The sequence below is a fragment of the Globicephala melas genome, chromosome 7 (genome assembly GCF_963455315.2).
Source record: "Globicephala melas chromosome 7, mGloMel1.2, whole genome shotgun sequence".
NCBI lineage: Eukaryota > Metazoa > Chordata > Mammalia > Artiodactyla > Delphinidae > Globicephala > Globicephala melas.
In genome coordinates, this window is record NC_083320.1 from 4,298,192 (window position 1) to 4,318,191 (window position 20,000).

Genomic DNA, 20,000 nt, shown 5'->3' on the forward strand with positions numbered 1-20,000 from the left:
TTTTAACACAAGCACAGAGTATCTCAGTAATTAAAAAGAGAGAAAAAAAAAAGGCAGAAAATTACAATCTGCTTCAAAGAGAGGTGTGTCTTTCTCACAGTCACAACTGCCTTGAGGAAGGAAACCTGTTCCTGAATGTCACCAGGTCCTTCTGCTTCTTAGAGACCGGATGTCTGGCCAGCAACTGGCAGGGGGCCCCTCTCCTAATAACTGTCACTCATTTCAGTGAACCTGACCAGAGCCAGCTAGTGGGGAATGCAGCAGAGAGGGCTGTGCTCATGGATGTTCATTCTGCCTTTTTTCCTCCTCAGGAACTTAACGGGCACATTTCCCAACTACCCTACAGAAGAAGAAGGAGGTTCAGCTATTATTTTTTCCAACAAGACACGACAACAGGTACAAGTATGCGTGAGAAATAAAATGTAAATATATCATAATCGCATTTCTTTAAACTTTAGAGATAATGACTTTTGCAGTGTTATTAGGTCTTGGTTATTTCCCTACAGATGTTTACCTGGAAGTACTTTGGTTGTTTATCCACTAAGGTGCTTACAAAATTTTTTAGATGAATCCATGCTTTCTCCTGTCTTTGAAAGCGATGTGACAACACAGGAGTCTCATCTTCTTTGTCAGTGATGAGCAGCTCGATTCCAGGAACCCTTTATGTTCTGGTCCCTGCCTGCCTCCCAGTATCATTTCCTGTCCCCGTCACCCCATCTTCACACCGTCAACTCCAGCGGTCCACTTGCTCGTCCTCCTCGCTGCTCACGCTGCTGCCCCTTTAGTGCCTTCGTGCATCTTATGCTCTCCCCTCACTCCAGGATGCCTTCTGCCCTTCCTCCTCTGCTTAGCTCCTGCTTGCCTGTCAAGACTCAGCTCTTTGCAGTTAGTGCAATTCCAATAAAATCAAAACAATTTTTTATTGACAAAATTATTCTCAAGTTTATAGAGAAGAATGAATGCATGACAATATCCAAAAAGTTTATGAAAAAGAGCTGTAATCAAGGGAACTTGCCCTACTTGGTATAAATCAATTTATAAAGTAATTGAGCCATCACGGTACTGGGAAAGGAGTAGACAGATAAGAGCAATAACAAAAATAGTATGTCATGTGCAGCATTTATTGGACAGATATTCTGTGCCGGGTCCTATGCAAAGAACATTATGTAAATTATAACTCATTCAATCCTCCCAACCCACGAAGGTCAAGCCATTTGGCCAGATTCACAGTTAATAAGTTGGGGAGCTGAGATTCCAACCCAGATAATCTGACTTCAGGATAGTGTGCTCAGAAATTGATTCAGGTACTAGTTGGAATTCAGAAATATAATCCTGACCTAAGTGGAGAAGGATTAACTACGCAATAAATAACATTGGGACAACTGGCTCTCCATTTGAGGAAATTAGTTGAGCTTTACCTCCCTTAATATACAAAATAAATTTCAGATGCATTAAGTATTTACATGTAAAATATTAAACCACAAATTACCAGTAGAAATTGTTTGATATTTAATAATAATGGGGAGTAGTTTTATAAGTATATCACCATAGGCAGAAATCATAAAGAGAATAAGCTGACATCTCTGACTAAATGAAGGTTAAATAGCAAAAAATATCATAAATGAAATTAAAATCATGTGATAAAATGGAGAAAATATTAGCAACGTAGCTGACGTTAGGTATCTTTCATATGTAGAGTTCTTAGTAATAAGAAAAATCTGAACACCTCAGTAGAAAAGGCAAAAAATATTAAAATAATTTTAAAGAATTTTAACCCACTAGGAAAGAAATTTAAATATAATGTTACTGTATCTCTTTTCACCTATAAGATTGCTAAAACTTTTAACTTGTGATAATAATTGGAGTTGGTGAGCATGTGGAAAAAAGTCACTCTCGCACATTGTGGCTGGATACATAAATTAGCATGACATTTTTTGAGGGCCATGGGCCAAGTAAATATCAAAATATTTACTGCGTATACCCTTTAACCCATAAATGCTCTTCAAGGAATTTATACTAAGGAAAAAATAGAAACAAGTTGCCATAGATGGGCAACAACAGACTTTTTCTATTAGCAGCAAAATAGTAAATATTTGTGGAACATACAGTCTCTGCTGCAACTACTCAACTCTGCTATTATAACATGAAAGCAGAGACAATATGTAAATGAATGGGCATGGCTGTGTTCCAATAAAGCTTTATTTACAAACATGGGCAGCAGGCCAGATTTGGCCCATGTGATATGGTTTGCTGATACTTGCCATAGGTGACTGAAACAGCTGTTCTTGTCTGCACTGTTCACAGCATTGACAGAGAAGAAACAGGCTGATGTTCGTTACTAGGGAATTAGTTAAGTAACGTGAAACATTAACTAAGCAGCAGTAAAAGCCATGCTGTTGATGAGGTTTTGTCAGCACTACAGACGCCACAGTCAGCATCCCTGGCTTCCTCTGCTTCCCTGCCTGAGCCCTCAGGATCAAGGGGAAGAGCTCTTCTCCCAACTCCCTGTCAAAAGCCAACATCAGCTCCCAAAGCCTTCTCTCCACCCTCCTGTCCTTCTCCCCTGAACTGTGTGACCACTTAATAACCACCCTCTTGTTGGCAGTTCGAGCCCTCCCTTGAGTGACTGTCATTTTGATGTGATGTTATTTCACTTTTTTACATGTTTAGGTCTTGTCCCTCCAGCTAAATCATCCGGCACAAGTTGTGTCTTGAAAGCCCATGACAAGCAGCCAGACATGTTTCATGTTAGTTTTTAAAGTTAACAATTATAGAATTAAGAATGTTGGTGGAATGTCTAAATTGTCCATCGAAACTCTCAGAAGTAGAGTTAATGTCCAGTCAAACTAAAAGCAAAAGAAAACAGAAGACGTCTGGTTAACACGTACACTAAAATCAAACAAAGGGAGCCCCAAAGCAGCATGACTTTAAAAGGCAGATGACTGAAGAGTCAGGACAGCATCGTGGTGAAGAATCCGAGTTCCACTAGGTCTGCAGCCTTAGGCAAGCGACTTCCCCGCTGCGTCTCAGTTTTCTTGTCTGCGGACGGAGATGCTAAAAACACCTGCCTCCCTGGGCCGATGCAATAATTAGATGAGATGATACACGTAATGTACTCAGAACAGAGCTTGGCACCCTGAAATCATTCAGAAAGTCTTAGCGATTGTTACTAATGGAAGGAGAGGGAGCAGGAGGGAGAGGAAGAAAGGAAGAGGAGAAGGTGGGAGGGGAGGGGAAGAGGCAGAAGAGATAGACCAAACATAATCACTATAACATACACGTAAACAGTCAAATTTCTATTTGTAAAAACAAAACGGTGCAAATACTTTTTCTGAAGTGAGCATAATCACATTGATGCCAAGCCCCCCAAAAGATGGAATACAAATAGAACCCCAGGTCAGTCTTCCTTATGAGCATAAATGCAAAAATTCAAAGTGAAACATTAGCGAAACACTACAGTCAAGTGGTGTTTACTCACGAACGCAAGCACTGCTGTGTTTTGGATGTTCTGTGAATACATTGCATCATATAAAGAGATCCAAAAGGGAAAACCATAAGCTCATCACTGTGGGTGCTGAAAGGGCATTTTACAAATTCAACTCCCTTTCTTGATATTATAAAATAAAACAAAAAAATGGAATATATGGATACTTCTTCAACATGACAAAATATTTCTTAGTTCAAAAGTTAATATCGGGCTTCCCTGGTGGCGCAGTGGTTTAGAGTCCGCCTGCCGATGCAGGGGACACGGGTTCGTGCCCCGGTCCGGGAGGATCCCACATGCCGCGGAGCGGCTGGGCCCGTGAGCCATGGCCACTGAGCCTGCGCGTCCGGAGCCTGTGCTCCGCAATGGGAGAGCCCACAACACTGAGAGGCCCGCGTACCGCAAAAAAAAAAAAAAAAAAAAAGTTAATATCATGCTTAACGAAATTCACAAGAAACATTTCCACTGGTGTCATGAAAAATACAAGGATGGCCATTATCACCATTGACCCACAGGATCTATTGAACACTATTACACAAGAGGAAGAATGTAGAGATAGAGAATTGGAATGGAAGAGGGGAAATGGTCACTTTTTGCAGATATGTTCTGTACTTAGAAAAGCAAAGAGAATAAACTGAAAAACGCCTTAAACAATATGAGAAGTAAGACGGGGAGTTACAAAATTAATATGCAGAAAGAGAAAGCTTTTCGACGTTCAAACAGCAGCTACATGGAAAATATATTAAAAGAGTCCATTTAGGGCTTCCCTGGTGGCGCAGTGGTTGAGAGTCCGCCTGCCGATGCAGGGGACACGGGTTCGTGCCCCGGTCTGGGAAGATCCCACATGCCACGGAGCGGCTAGGCCTGTGAGCCATGGCCGCTGAGCCTGTGCTCTGCAACGGGAGAGGCCACAACAGTGAGAGGCCCGCGTACCGCAAAAAAAAAAAAAAAAAAAAAGTGTCCATTTACAATGGCAGCAATGACACGAAGATAAAATATCCAGGAATAAATTTGATAATAAATGTGTGTTCTATGGGAAGAAAAGCTTAAAACATTCTGAAGAATGAAAATGAGCAGATGGAAACCATATTGTGTTCTTAGGTAGGAATACTCAATGTTATAAATACTTCAACACTCCCAAACATCATCTATACATGCAGTACGATCCAAATAAAAATACCAATAGCATTTTGTTGGAGTGGGGAGTCAAGGTATGCAGAGGGTGACTAATTTGATTCTAAACTTTAGGTAGAAAGTAAATAACCAGGAATAACTAGTAAAATTCTGAGAACGAAGGGTAATGAGGAGGAACCAGCCCTGCCAGGTATTAAAACATGTTTTAAAGAGCCCATTGATACAGGCACATGACTAAATGAAAAAGAAAAGAAAATCAAGAAATATATCCAAATACACATGGAAATTTAGTATATAATAAAGAAGCATCTCATCTTTCTTGCAGAAGGAAAAGAAAAAAGACCATTTAATGAATGGTATTATAATAACCAGGTTGTCAACTGGAAAAGAAGAAAATTAATCTCTATCTCTTGATACTTTAGCCCAGAATGATTCCAAATGGATCAAAGATTTAAATGTCAAACAAAACAAAAACACAAAAGAACCAGAAGCAGCCAACAAAGAAATATGTCATAACCTCAGAGTGGGAAAGACTTTTTACCTCTGTCGCACAACCCAGGAGACATAGAAGAAAAAAAACATAAATTAAACTACATTAAAAAAAATTTTTAACCTGCATGGCAAAACCGACCCCAAGTAAAGTCAAATGACAGATGACACACTGCAAGAATTATTTGTAATGAGTATCACAGATAAGAGATCAGTTTTCTAATATATAAAGAGCTCCTGCAGCTCTATAAGAAAAAACTCAATAACCCAATATTTTTAAAGCTAAAGGATATGAACAGTTCTCAGAAATGAAAATCTAAATGGATTTGAAACATAATAAAAGATGTTCAACATATGAAAAGACAATCAACCTCACACGTATAAGAGAAATGCAAATTAAAGCTACACTGACAGACAAAATTGATAGATTAAACCTCATCAAAATTTAAAACTTTGGGGCTTCAAAAGATGCCATTAAGAAAGTGCAAATACAAGAACAGACTGGAAGAAGATATTTGAAAACTTATACTTGATAAAGGATTTGTATCCAGAATGTACAAAGAACTCTTACATTTCAATAATAAGACAAACATCCCAATCAAAAAATGAGCAAAAGACTCGAATAGACAATTCACAAATGAATATATATGAATAGCTAATAGGCACATGGAAGGATGCTCAACACCGTTAGTCATTAGGAAGATGAAAATTAAAACTATAATAATAAATTAAAACTATCACAACCACTAGGATGGCTGTAATTAAAAAAAAAAAAGACAATAACAAATGTTGAGGATGTAGAGAAGAGGCAATCCCCCTACATGGCTGGTGGGGATGTAAAGTGGTGCAGCCACTTCGGAAAACCAGTTTGTCAATTTTTTAAAAGTTAAATACAAATTTACCAAATGACTCAGCACTTCCACTCTTAAGACTTTATCCAAGAGAAATGAAAACATATGTCCATGCAAAAAAAAAATTGTATGTGAATATTTATAGGAGCATTACTCATAATAGCCAAAATGTTGAAACAACCTAAATATCCATCCGTTGGTGAATGGGTGGGTGGAATGTGGTATATCCATGCAATGGAATATTATTCAGCCATGAAAAAGGAACAAACGATTTATACATGCTATAACTTGGGGGAACCTCAAAAGCATGGTGCACAGTGAAAGAAGCCAGACATGAGAGACCACATAGTGTACAATCCTGTTTATATGAAATGTCCAAAAAGAGTAAATCTATGGAAGCAGAAAGTTGATTAGAGCCTGGGGAGAAGGGCAGGAGAGGGAAGACAAATTAACAATTAATGGACATGAGGGGATCTTAGTCGTGGGGTGATGGAAATGTGCTAAAGATGATTTATGGTGATGGTCGCACAACTTGATAAATTTACTAAAGAATGATTGAATTGTACACGTGAAATGGGTAGAAAATGTAAAATATGCTTCAATAAGGTTATACATGTATTTTCAAAAAGAAAAATAAAACAGGTAGCAGGCCAGATATGACCTTTAGTCCCCTTAGTTTACCAAAAACGTGATGGCTGACTTCATAGGCACTAAAGTGCACCTCTAATTTGGGGAGGTTTTGCTATAGTTGAAGAGCACGAGCAAAATAAATTCCATATTGACACCTAAAAAAAAAACCCAAAACAAATACAACAGCATGCCATTTTTCACCCGTTCAACTGGCAAACATAAGCGCCGTGTCGGTGAGCACGTGGGGAAGTGCGTAGTGGCCGGCATCGCGGGCAGACGTGTAAATCAGCAGAACCCGGTGGAGGCCGTTTGATGGCGTTACACCTGTATGTGCACGTGATCCAGCGTCTCTCCTCGTGGGAATTATCCTGCACGTATGCGCGCACACTTGCAAAATGACACTTGCATGCGTTGGTTCATGGCAGCTTTGTGGGTACAGGCAAAAGATTGGAAATAACCTTAATTTCCATTGGTAGGAGAATGGTCAAATAAGTGACGAATGGGGAGGAGACATTTCACTACATGCTCTTTCGTAACTTCTGAAGTGTGGATGGTGTAAATGTTTTATCTATTCAAAATAGTAAATAAACTGGGTAAAGATCTAGAGGGAACAAACAATGCTGTTGATGCAGTCGATACACTGAATTTTATGCTTCACAAATAAGGATTTTATCCTCTTTTCAGATGCATATGTATATATATATATATATTCAAGTTTCTGAAAGTTTCCAAACTTCCGAGAACCAAAACATGTCCATTTTCCATAAGTGCACCAGAGCATAAAAGTCCTGGCAGCCACAGTTTGGTTCTATGAGTGGAGGTGAGCCTGATCCCCAAGGAAAAAATTACTATTCTGATAACAAGGGACTTTTAATCCTATCTAAAGACACCCTTTTTATTACCAAATAATGTGCACAACATATACATCACCTCAACTCCCCAGTACCCCCTCGCTGAGCGCCCCCCGCCCCTGCAGAATCTTCATTAGAGCCTAGGGGACGGGTGAGCCTGAGGATGGTGTGGAGTTAGACACATGACTATAGGTTTTATTTTTTTAAGTCCAGATGGTGCCTGAATAGTCTGCTTTGTTCATGATAAAGCTGTTTTGAACACTTTTAAAGGTACGAAGTAAGCTCCTAAAAACAACATAGCTATAAATTCAAAAATACAATACTAGAAAATAAACTTCAGCATTTTAGTAAATCACAGTAAGGCATCATCAAAGCAGGCTTGATCCCAGGAGGATGGTTAAGTACAACACGCTAGGGGTGAAATGATATTAGCCCTTTTTTTGAAGTGCATACCTTGCTCTCCAGACGTAACCACTGTGCTGAATTTGGTGTTTATCATTCCCTCACATTTCTTACACTTTGACTGTGTGTGTATGTATCCTGAAACCGTAACCGTCAAGTATCATTTTTTTGTTTCACTAGATGCATTTCACAATGAAGGATAAATTTAGAGGTATCGTTCAGCATCTTGCCTCTTTACCTTCTACATTATGCAGGTCATCCCGGTTAGCACCTGTTTGAATCCCGGCTCAAGCCACTTACTAGCTGTGTGTGTTGACCGTGTGACTGAACGCTCTGTGCCCCATTTCCCTCGTCGATAAAACAGGTCGCTAACAGCTTCCACCCGTGGGCTGTGCTCGGCAGTAACTGAGCTCGTCTTTGTGACGCTCTTAGAGCCGTGCCTGGCGATCATTAGTGCCGTGGATGGAAGTGTTGACTTCCTTCTACAGCTGAGGAAACTGAGGCTCAGAGAGGGTATCCTGCTTGTCTCAGTCACATGACCAGTGGTGAGCAGAGCCCGAGGGTCAAACAGGCTATGTGTCCCATCACGGTCACCATCCTACCTCCCAGAATTCACAGTGGGAGAGAGCTCAGTAAATACCTGCTGTATCGAATGGAATTATATAGCTTTTTACGGACTTCCACTAATTCTCCGGTGATGCTAATCCTATGTGAACCAGGTTTTTTTTAACCAATATTTTAAATTTTAGGAGAACAAATGGATTTTCGTAGGAAATACAAATTAAATCACAGGTGAAAGACACCACCTCTGAGGAGAGACGCATGATCATATATGGAGTCCAAGCAGGAGTCCTTGGCTGGGATCTGGGGAAGGGGTGTGCGTGGGCCGGTGCTTGGGCTGCGGCTGAGATGCTGACGGAGCCGAGACCTTTCCTGGTGTTCGTGGAACCCCTGGGAGCCAGAGCAGCTCTGAACCCACAGGGAATTGGTTCAGAAATGTCCACCCTCTCTATATATCTGCCCTCCAAGATCCCACTGCTGCCTCCACTGATGAATCCAGCCAAAGGCAGATGGCAGGAGGGAGACCAATGCTGCTAGGAGGGCTGGGTCTGTGGGCCCAGAGCAGGGCAGAGGAGGGACACTGCACAAATACTTCCTTCCAGATGGGAAAAATGGTCCTCATCTCGATCCAACTCTATGAAAAAGCCACGATGATTTTGTTTTTTACCAGGTTATTGAGGATATTATTGCAAGCCAAGAAGAGGAGGAAAAAACCAAAAAGAAGAAAGAGGAAGAGAAACCCAAAAAAGGCAAAAAAGGAAAGGAAAAGAAAGAAACAAAGGAAAAAAATAAGGTAACGTATTTGGAATTTGGGGATTTTTTTGCTTTTTTGCTTTAAATCCGTGGAATAATCTCAAATTTGTTGAGACTATAGTCACTCGTTTCCTTGGGAACCATGCTACCTACCAGCTGTTTTCCTTTTTTTCTTCTTTTCTTTTAATGAAAGCTGACACTTTTATTTTCTTATTTGTTATTTATTTTATACATATTCGTGTATACATGTCAATACCAGTCTCCCAATTCATCCCACCACCACCGCCCCGCCACTTTCCCCCCTTGGTGTCCGTACGTTTGTCCTCTGCATCTGTGTCTCTGTTTCGGCCCTGCAAACCAGTTCATCTGTACCGTTTTTCTAGGTTCCACATTTGTGTGTTAATATACGATGCTTGTTTTTCTCTTTCTGACTTACTTCACTCTGTATGACAACCTCTCGGTCCATCCACGTCTCTACAAATGACCCAATTTTGTTCCTTTTTATAACTGAGTAATATTCCATTGTATATATGTACCACATCTTCAGTTTTTTTTTCATGTTGGTCAACAGTTGCCATCTTTTCTATGACTCATAAATACCTATTAGGATAAGGAGTGGTTTCAACAACTCAGATACTTTACATTATTCACAAATGTGATAGCTTTGAATTTTCATTCTTCAAGATAAATGATTCCACGCATCTTTTCTCAAGGGTAGAGACAAGGAACGGTTCTTGGCAAACTAAGTGACCGCTACAAAGTCAAAATAATTGTGTCTGCTTTCACCAAAGCGTGTTCATTTCCATTTATCACTTCACGTCGACATCTTGGACCTGTTTTAACAGGACTTGTTTCTTACTACCCAAAGGAAAGCAGAGTTCAGAGTCACTGCGGGCCGGGCATACCCTGTGCAATGGGGTTGCTGGGTGGTGGGCGGGCAGGGGGGTGCTGCTGTCCTGGGTGCGATCGGAGGGGTTTTCACCCTCAAACATGTGGAGAGACCACTGCCAGGGTGGTGGTTCTCTCTCTGCATAAACTCCTTCTTTGGGAAATGGAATTCAGGCTGAAAGCTAGCGTCGTCTGAAAACGTGAATATGTTCACTGTAGCGGCTGGCCCAGACAGATACTGCTTCACAGCTGACCGAAACCCTGATCTGAATCGGAGTGGATCCCGAAAGGTTGTGTCCCTCTGTGACTGTCCAGAAGCAGAGGCCCAGGTCTAGCTCGAGTAGCCGTGGCCACGATCCTCATGTTCTGAGGATGCCCACTGACGCGCAGACTCGCAAATTTCTCTGTGGGAGAAGCAACTCCCTGGGGTCTGGTAGGTGCATCACAGTGAGAGAGAAATCGGACGGGCTATGTAGTCAAGGAGTGATTGGACCAAGGAGGCAGAAGTTGTGAGCAAGGGAGAGGGGGTGATGGTGAGTATAAAATGTCAATACCCAAAGTCCACGAAGATGCAAGTGATAAAAGCCAACCTCTTGTTTAAAATCCTTTGGCTTGATTGAGGTCGACACTGCAGGGGAGTGACCACCTTTCCAGTGGTCACGCCTGCACGGTGATATGCGGAAATCAAGCACCTGCCCCTGCTGTCCTGCCCTCTCTAACTGTGTTCCATTGTTTTGCTGTGCGGACAAAAGAAGAGAGACCCCTCCCCACTCATGTTGAGAACAGCCCACTCCACTGTAGTGGATGCTGAATGGGGCCCCTCTGATGCCCCCTTCAGGACCAAGGGGCTCAATCCCCAGCTACCCAGGATGCGGTGCTGACCCCTCACACTTAGTCCCTCCCCAGGAACTGTTCAGGGTCTAGGGGGGTGCTTCAAGTGGCGTGAGCCGCCTCCACAGGGCACGGGCCTTCAAGGACAGTCACATTAGGGACTTCCCTGGCGGTCCAGTGGTTAAGAGTCTGCGCTTCTACTGCAGGGGCACGGGTTCAACCCCTGGTTGGGGATCTGAGATCCCGCAGGCCTGCACAGTGCAGCCAAAAATAAATGAATGAATAAATAAATAAATGAAATGAAATGAAGAAATAGCATCATCTTGGGAAAAAAAAAGATAGTCACATCAGGGTACAAAGACCCAGCCCCTCACCTCCCAGGACAACTCTGAAGTGTTCTCTTAGCTCCTGGGCTCCCTGTGGGATCAGCTACCACTCTCTTGCAATTGCATCCCAGTTCAGCTCCCCCTCTACCCAGTTCAGCTCCCCCTCTACCCAGTTCAGCTCCCCCTCTGTCCAGCTCAGCTCCCCTTCTACCCAGTTCAGCTCCCCCTCTGCCCAATTCAGCTCCCCCTCTACCCAGTTCAGCTCCCCCTCTACCCAGTTCAGCTCCCCCTCTGTCCAGCTCAGCTCCCCTTCTACCCAGTTCAGCTCCCCCTCTGCCCAGTTCAGCTCCCCACTACCCAGTTTAGCTCCCCGTCTGTCCAGTTCAGCTCCCCCTCTACCCAGTTCAGCTCCCCCTCTGTCCAGCTCAGCTCCCCTTCTACCCAGTTCAGCTCCCCCTCTACCCAGTTCAGCTCCCCCTCTGTCCAGTGCCACTTCTCTCCCTCCCTCCCTTACAGGTGATATTCCCAACAAGCCACCTGCACGTCCTCCGTCTCAGTGTTTCCAGGGAACCCCACCCAAGGGACCAGCTATTTGCTGTCTCATGGACTTACAAAGCTTTCAACCTTGTTACCTTTGTGGTATTTTAAAAAGGGTCTATTTTCCCTTTATGGAGATTAGTTGAAATATTCAGATGTTTTTATATGAGATCTTTCCCAAGTTTTCTGACTATATGTATGGGGCTGGCAACTGAGAGATGACCAAGTGTTATAAAAATACTCAAAGAATAACCATACAGCTTTGCTGTTGTGGTTAGGGGTTAGAGTTAGGGGTGAGTCAGTATCTGCAAGTTAAACAAAACTCGTTTCCTCTGCTTCCTGCCTTACCCTCTAACCAGGATGAATAATAGACGTCTTTTTCTACAGGTCAAAATACTAATTTCCACACAAGGATTTGAATAGCTGGTCTCAGGAATGCTTCCTGATTCTTTAGGAATGATTTTAGAATAAGACTTTAAAAGTCAATGGAAAAGGCAATCTGATCTATAAGAAACATACCAACATCATTTAATTGTATCAAGCTTTCGTAGAGATTAACATTTCACATTTTAATAATCACATTGTCACTGTGTAGACCTGTACTTTTCATATAAATTCATTTGTAAGTAATTCTGAAGGATTTTCCCCATCATTTGCAACTACTTCATAAATGCTGATGTACTCAAACTTTGCTTTTTTGTCCAAAACCATTCATCATTAAGTGTGTATTTAATAGCTAGTTAATAAAACACTGTCACTCAACAAAGACCAGATTGTGTAGCAGATAGTTTCAGATTTTTATGGAACAAGCTTCACTAACAGTGAATTTTAATTTGCAAGTGTCAAACTCACTCATGCATATTTAGAGGAAGAGATGCTTAGAATAAAATTGAAATTCTTCCAGTTGTCCCTTTTCTTAGGCACTGCTTCAAAATTATCTTGCCAGGTGGAGGAGGGTTTTAAAAATTAACTGTATCAAGTGAGCTGTCTTTTGGGTTTGGGTTTTTTTTTTTTTCTGGAACAAATTAGAATTTTACGGGTGCAGGCAGAACAGTAGGGCAATAGGGGGTCTATGGGTTCCCTGGAAACACTGAGACGGAGAACATGCAGGTGGTTTTTTGGGAACATCACCTGCAAGGGAGGGAGGGAGAGAAGTAGCAGTGGACAGAGGGGGGGAGCTGAACTGGGTAGAGGGGGAGCTGAACTGGGTAGAGGGGGAGCTGAACTGGGCAGAGGGGAAGCTGAACTGGGTAGAGGGGGGAGCTGAACTGGGTAGAGGGGGAGCTGAACTGGGATGCATTTGCAAAGGAGCATAAATATCCAGGGAGTAGCTGTTGGGAGGGGCCTGGAGGGTGAGTGGATCGTAAGGCTGGGCGGGGGCAGTATTCCAGGCAATCTCCAAGCCACAGAACCAGAGGACAACTTCAGAGCATGGATGACAGGAGGTCAGGATAGCTATGCAGTGTGTGGAACCCGGAAAGGCTGCAGCAGGCAATGAGTGATCCCTTGGGGGGCCTGGCAGAGACTTCTGCAGAGAGAAGGTGGACAGAGAGAAGACCCTGTAAAGAGGCCAAAAAGACAAGCTATAGACTAGGAGAAAGTATTTTCAAATTATATATCTGACAAATAATTTGTATCTAGAATATAAAAAGAATTCTCAAAATTCAACAGTAAGAAGAAAAAGTGTCTTTCTTTGAAATCTTTTGTTTTAAATCCATCTCTAAAAGTATTGAGGATTGCAGGTAAGGAGATCCCCTTAAACAAGGGCTTTGATAGAGGAGATGCTGGTGGCAGAAGGACATTTTCTGCAGACCAATAGCAATCTCTGCAAATATGATTTCAATACCAACATAATTTTATTTGCCTCACTCTGGACCTCATGTTGGCTTTAGAAACAAAAATAGAGAAAAAGAGCACTCTGTGATCCATCCCTACAATTCTTTTCTCTTTCTTGTTTTTCAATGTTCCGTATGTTCCACCATTTGGAGCTACTTTCAGTGGTTTTGTCCTGCCCATGACACATGCTCACGCGAATACTAAGGAGTCTTCTGTAAGTTTCCTCCAGCCATAAGATGACCTGACGTGGTGCTCACTTCTTCTGGAAAGATCCTTGGACCTATCCATATGCAGCACGATTAGCTTGAAAAGCTATTGTTTGTCTGCAGTGCCACCCAGCCGCTCTGACCACAGTGCCCCTTGGCCCAAGGAGGTGCTCCACATTGAACCGTGGAGCCAACCACGTTCTTATATAATTCTAGAGTATTTCAAACCAAATTTTGCACTACTTCACACAGATGGAAAAGTGAGTGTCATGGGTTTCCAGAGGCTGCTATCAGGAACAAGGATTTCATTATGGAAATATACATACCAAGCATCTTCTGTGTCCACTGAAGTGCAGTAAGAGAGGGGTTATAAGGAAGTGAGAGGCTTCTGGGTGTAGAGGCAGGGGCTCTTAACCCAGGGAGCACAGACCCTATGGATACACACCCTGAAATTGTACGGAATTATGCGAGATGCATTCTCCTGGGAAGAAGGTGTATGGGTTTTCTTTGTGTTTTCAAAGGATTCTTCCCTCTAAAAAGCTCAAAAACCACTGCATACGGAAAGGACATATTGGGTTGTTTAAGGGAAGGGCCAAGAGAAGCACTGCAGACTCAGAAGAGAGTGAGGCTCTATCAGCATTGGAAAAGATGGAGGCTTCCCGGAGGGGGTGGCATCTCAGGAGAGCTACAGGAGTGTACGCACATCTCGTCATCTCAGGGGAACAAAATCTCCTGGCCGCTGCCCCACCTCCTGTCCTGCACTTGCAATCTCTTCTTCCCGCAGCAGCCAAAGTGCCCAGACTCCAATGTAACTCTGATCAGCACTCCTAACAACGCTTGAAACTCAGGAGCTGTGCAGTATTTATTTCTGAAGGAATGAGGAAGTACTCAGGTGAGGACCCTAGGGTGGAAGTGGTGGATGGAAAAACATGGAAAAGATGCAGGAGACATGGCAAAGGATAACCAGCCTGGTGGACTGGGTGTTTGAGGTGGAGAAGGAGGCCAGGAGTTGAGGTGGCTTCCAAGCGTCTTGAGCAACAGGAACGGGCTTCAGAACCTTGATGGTGGGACATCCAGGTAGATGTCCGACAGTCAGCTAGAGGTTCAGCATGAACTCAGGTGGGGTCAAGACATGGTGTAGTTGCAGGAGTTGCCCCTGTGCAGGAAACCCTAGTGAAGGCGGGAGCATGGGTGGGTTTTAGGAAAATCAGTGTGGGTACATGTTGGAGGATCTGGATGACATCCATCTATGAGGGCAGGGGGAAGAGGTGAAACCAACCAGGGAGATGGGAAAAGCCTGGCGGCAGGGAGAAATTCAGCACGATGCCGCTCCTATCTAATTTTCCACCTGGGTGAATTTCTAGAAGGAGGAAAGGAACGTTTCCCTTCTGTTCCCCTCAGTCCATTCACCATGAGAAGTGAAAACTAAGAATACGATGGAGGCAGAGTCAGGAGAGTCTTGAAAGAGAAGGGACCACTGGTGTCAAATGCCGCAGAAAAGTCAAGGAGGAAGCTTGAGAAAGAAAGTGTGGTGACGAGCACATCACTGGGACTATTTCAGGAGAGCGGAGCAAGGGCGGCAGGTGACAGGCAGGCAGGGGACTCTGGCTGAGACATGTGGGCAGCTGGTGGACACACCTCCTTCAGGAAGTTGCAACATGATGACGTTAGTCGAGAGAGGACTTTAAGATGGGGAAGAACTGTAAATGTGCCGGGACCAAGGGAAAAGTGCCCCTGGCCTGGGAGAGCTTAAAATTATCAGGAGGTGATGCCAAATAGAGTAAGACAAGGTTTCTCTGCAGCAAAAAGCAGTCGAGGAGAAGCCGGGAGAAACACAGGCGTGTGAAGAAGTGAGAAGAGTGTGGAGAAGGGGAGACCATTGTATTCAAATGGCCTCTGTCTTCTCAGTATAACAGGAAGCAAATTTGAAACTGGTGTGACACTGCTCAGCTAAGAAGGACACAGTGAGGTACATGCAAAGACAACAGGCAGGCGGAGAACCCACTTACACGGGGACCGTCTCGGGCTTCGGTTGCTACAGCTGTCCCACCCCACCAGCTGGGTATCGCCCGGACCAGAACCAGACTGATTCAGGTGGACTGTGTTCTCTGGACCCTGATTTCCTAAACTGTGACTTTCTGGAAAGGTCATAGAGATTTCCTTCCAGGAGAAGTAAGCGCTAAAGACGGGAGGATCCCGGGATTCCTTTGCTGGCCTGGCCCTACCCTGCCAAGGCTCATCTAATTAGCACATCAAGCGTTATATAACGTCACTCAAGCAGTACGTGTTCAACGGAGAGCGGAAAAGAATCACTGCTTAGCAGAAAGAGAAAAATAAATAGAAGTTGCCCTTGCACCCAGGACCCCAAGTTAATGGTCATTAACATGTTGGTGTATATACCCTTCCAGAAATTTCTTTATGCATATATATATATATATATATATATATATATAGTTTCTTAAGATACATTATTTCCAGTAACTGTTAATTGTCACGTCCTGTGGAGATGTGAAGTCAAGATACAGGTAAGGATTCTAAGCAGAAGCATGTCAGTTAAGCTACGAGAAGGCTGAGTGTTCGCTTGAGCTAAGTCTTCTTAAAGGGCAAGGAGGTCAGCCAGGTGCACAGAGGTAAGAGTGGCTCCCCAGCAAAGGGGGCCTGTGAGGCCTCCAGAGGTGGGCGCAGAGCCTGGGTGGTGGTGAGTGGGCTGGGGAAGGAGGCACGCTGGCGGTCCGGATGGCCTGCGGGAGAAGGTAGTGTATTCCACAGTGATGGCCAGGCAGCTCCTTCTGACAGAAATTAAAGCTAGACATCCACAGAGAGAATTGGGACAGTATTGAGGACACCGCTGAACGTTTTAGGCTTCAAATTGTGGGTTTTGTCGGATCCACCGTGCACCTTTCATGTGGGAAGGCCATAAAGGTTGAGTAACTAATTCTCCAGTCTCAATGGAATGTGAGAGCAGAAAAGGCAAATGGCATTCTAAATGCAAGCTCGAAGACAGTCATGAGATGATGAAGTATTTTTACAAGTCAAATTTCATGAGACATCACATTATTTTCATACATGTTTATTTTTAAAGGCAGTTTTTAATGATGATAGCTTCTGGGATGATTTTTTCACTTCTGGATCTAAAAGCGGATTATAATTTCACTCTCAGCTCAGTGGGAAGTAATCAGCCTCTTCCCAGTCACAGCAGCCTCACTCCTACCCCAGGACAGAGACCCTAAGGGAACCATCAGATAATCTGAAAGCCACAAGCGATCAGTTGGACATTTGGACTTGTATGTTGATAGGTATATGCTGAAACACATACCCCCATTTAAAAAACGGAACAAGGGGCTTCCCTGGTGGCGCAGTGGTTGAGAGTCCGCCTGCCGATGCAGGGGACACGGGTTCGTGTCCCGGTCCGGGAAGATCCCACATGCCACGGAGCAGCTGGGCCCGTGAGCCATGACCACTGAGCCTGCGCGTCCGGAGCCTGTGCTCCGCAACGGGAGAGGCCACAGCAGTGAGAGGCCCGCGTACCGCAAAAAAAAAAAATTTAAAAAACGGAACAGGGACTTTCCAGTGGTTAAGTCTCAGCGCTTCCACTGCAGGGAGCACGGTTCGAGCCCTGGTCGGGGAACTAAGATCCCGCATGCCGCATGGTGTGGCCGAAAACATTTAAAAAAAAAAAAACCGGAACAGTTGTGACCCTACTTGAATTTTGACACTTACCCACTAATGTGAAGTGCCGACCGTCCCTCCACCCACAGACCACCTCAGACGCACACGTTGGCTAATAGAAAATTTCAAGAGGGCTTCTGTTTATCTGAGTCCCTCTTTAAGCCAGGCTAGAAATCATCCTAACGGTTAACATTTGGGGAGGGGCGTGGCCAGGCACACTGTTTACCTCTGTCTGCTCTCCTAACTTCACAGAGACAAATACCTAGGATACGATCTTTGACAATGAAAAATCTTGTGGAATCCTCTGCATTTTTCTCTGTATCTCTATCTCATTGATGACGATTAAGGAAAAAAATTGTGTTGTATAAGGACCCATGTCACACTGATAGATGGTAACTTACTAAAAATTGTCAGTTTCAGTGATATTTACAACATTTCTGAACGAATGCAAAGGCTGGACATGTCTAAGATGCTGTCTCTTATTGGGACTCACTGGGCCTACTGGGTGGCAACACCAGCGCACTCAGGTCAGCAGACAGTGAGATGGAGCCAGGGCGCATGGAGGGCTCAGGACCTGGCTGGCGTGGGCTGGAGCCGGGAGTCGCAGGACCCAGGTCCACCGGGACCAGCTCCTCTGTCCACCCCCTTCTCTGAAGAAGGCCGTTTGGTGGCTGGGACCACCTGCAGGCAGAGTCCCCTGCCTGCCTGTCATCTGTGTGTTCCCCCGCCAGTGCAGAGGGAGCCAGTGTGGCTGCCCAGTCCAGCTCCTCGGGGTCAGGCTGCTCCAGGAGAGGCGCGTCTCTCTGGCTAGAACACTCTCCAGCCACTCGGCTGCGTTGGGAGTTGTGCCCGAGAAGCTTCCATCAGAAAGGGATGTTGTTCAAGGCAGGCACCCTGACAGGTGCGACTGTACTTGTACGACCCCTTCACGGTGAAAGATTCAGAAAAAAAAAGTGACTTTGGAGTTGAGAGGGTAACACCTCCTCATGGAATTTCTCTCTCCCAATAATTGTCAAAATGAGAAAGATATTAAGTGTTTCAAACAGCAACCAAAGGAAAGGATATGTCCAATGAACTATTGACCAAAGGAAGAAATAGCTCTGAAAAGGAAAGCAGACGTGTTCCATCGTGCTTTCTCTCTGGTTAAAAGGTGTCTCCTGTGACGGCCAGTTATGTCATTACCACGTGGAAAGCCGTGGGAACCGCTAACGTCCACTGTCATTCTGTGCAATCAGGATCAGATGTTTCCAAAACTGGTCTTAACAGTGTTTTACTCCCCTTGAGAACTTGATATTTATTATAGAAATAAAGCTGTACAAATAGACCCATAAATCTTATTTTTACTTACGTGCGTTAAACGCCTGGAGAACAGGCCTGATGCTGGTTCCATATGGGGTACAAAACGTCAGCAAGACGGAATCCTCCTCCATGGGGGCCCACAGCCCAAGAGAGCAGCTAAGGCAGGCACACAAATAGCCTATAATATGCACAGAGAAACAGGCGCCAGGAAGGATGAGCAGATCCTGCTGAGCGAGGGGAGAGTCTTTCTGACCTGGGACAATCCAGGACGGCTTCACAGAGGAGGGGATATTTGCCTCAGACCTAAGAAGAATTTTCCACAGAAGAAGATGGGAAAATGAATTCTGGTCAGAGATAGGTGGGCATCCTGACCCCCTCCGGCCTGTGCCCGTGCTCCAGCCAGAGTCATGACCCGACAGGCAGATCCATTCATGCCAGGCTCCTGCAGGGACCCCCAGGTGGCTGCCCTGCTCTCAGACCAAGTTCACACTCTCTGAGGAACACGGCTCATGGGCCTTCCAAAGCCCGTCCCCTCTCTGTGTCTCTGTCTCTGTCTCTCTGTCTGTCTGCTGGCCCTGTTCCGTACGCCCCTGCCCTACTAACTTCCAGTTACCAAAGGCAACGCGGCCTTCCAGCTCAGACTCACACGGACTGGTCCCTCTGCTGAAAGCGCTTCCATGATGCTCCCTTTTCTTTCCCTCCCCCCGCCTCACCTCTACCCATGAAGGCGCACACTCACCACCTGTAGGGGCTCCCAGAGGCCAAATACAGGACGATCTGAGTATCTAAAACCAAAAGAGAAACAGCACGTCCATCAGCAACGCACTGACTAAAAAATACAAAAGATCCGTGAATGCCTGATGATACCCAGGCGGGGAGAGAGATGAGGAATATCTCTGAGAGTATTCATTAGCTATTTTAGATGCCCCTTTCTGTCCACGAATCATCTGTTTCATCCAAGGACATGGCTTTTTCCAGCACTGGTCTTCTCCGTGCTTCTCGGGCTGATTCTTCCCGAATGCCTGGGTGTCCCGGGCTGTGTGAGTGAGTGGGGCTCCTTCCCCCGTGAGCTTTGATTTCCTGTGGGTCCTGGAAGGTGGGTCAGTTGCGCCACAGGCGTGGAGCCCCCAGGAGTTCTGGGTCCAGGTTCTCCCCCCGCTTCTGCAAGGCAGGTGGCCTCGCGAGGAGGCTGTGTTAGCCCCTGCGTGTTCCGTGAGCTGTGGTTCAAGCAGGTCCCCCGTGTCACCCCACCC

General features: G+C 44.7%; 1 protein-coding gene across 3 annotated transcripts in view; it reads left to right on the forward strand.

Annotated features, from left to right (window-relative positions):
• IQCA1 (IQ motif containing with AAA domain 1) overlaps nucleotides 1-20,000 on the forward strand; it is a 197,176-nt gene that overhangs the window by 63,765 nt on the left and 113,411 nt on the right. For all 3 annotated transcript variants that reach the window (XM_060301667.1, XM_030864755.2, XM_060301668.1), the window contains exons 7-8: nucleotides 312-396; nucleotides 9,073-9,195. In XM_060301667.1, the coding sequence (XP_060157650.1) occupies nucleotides 312-396; nucleotides 9,073-9,195 (208 nt within the window). The remainder of the gene's footprint in view (nucleotides 1-311; nucleotides 397-9,072; nucleotides 9,196-20,000) is intronic.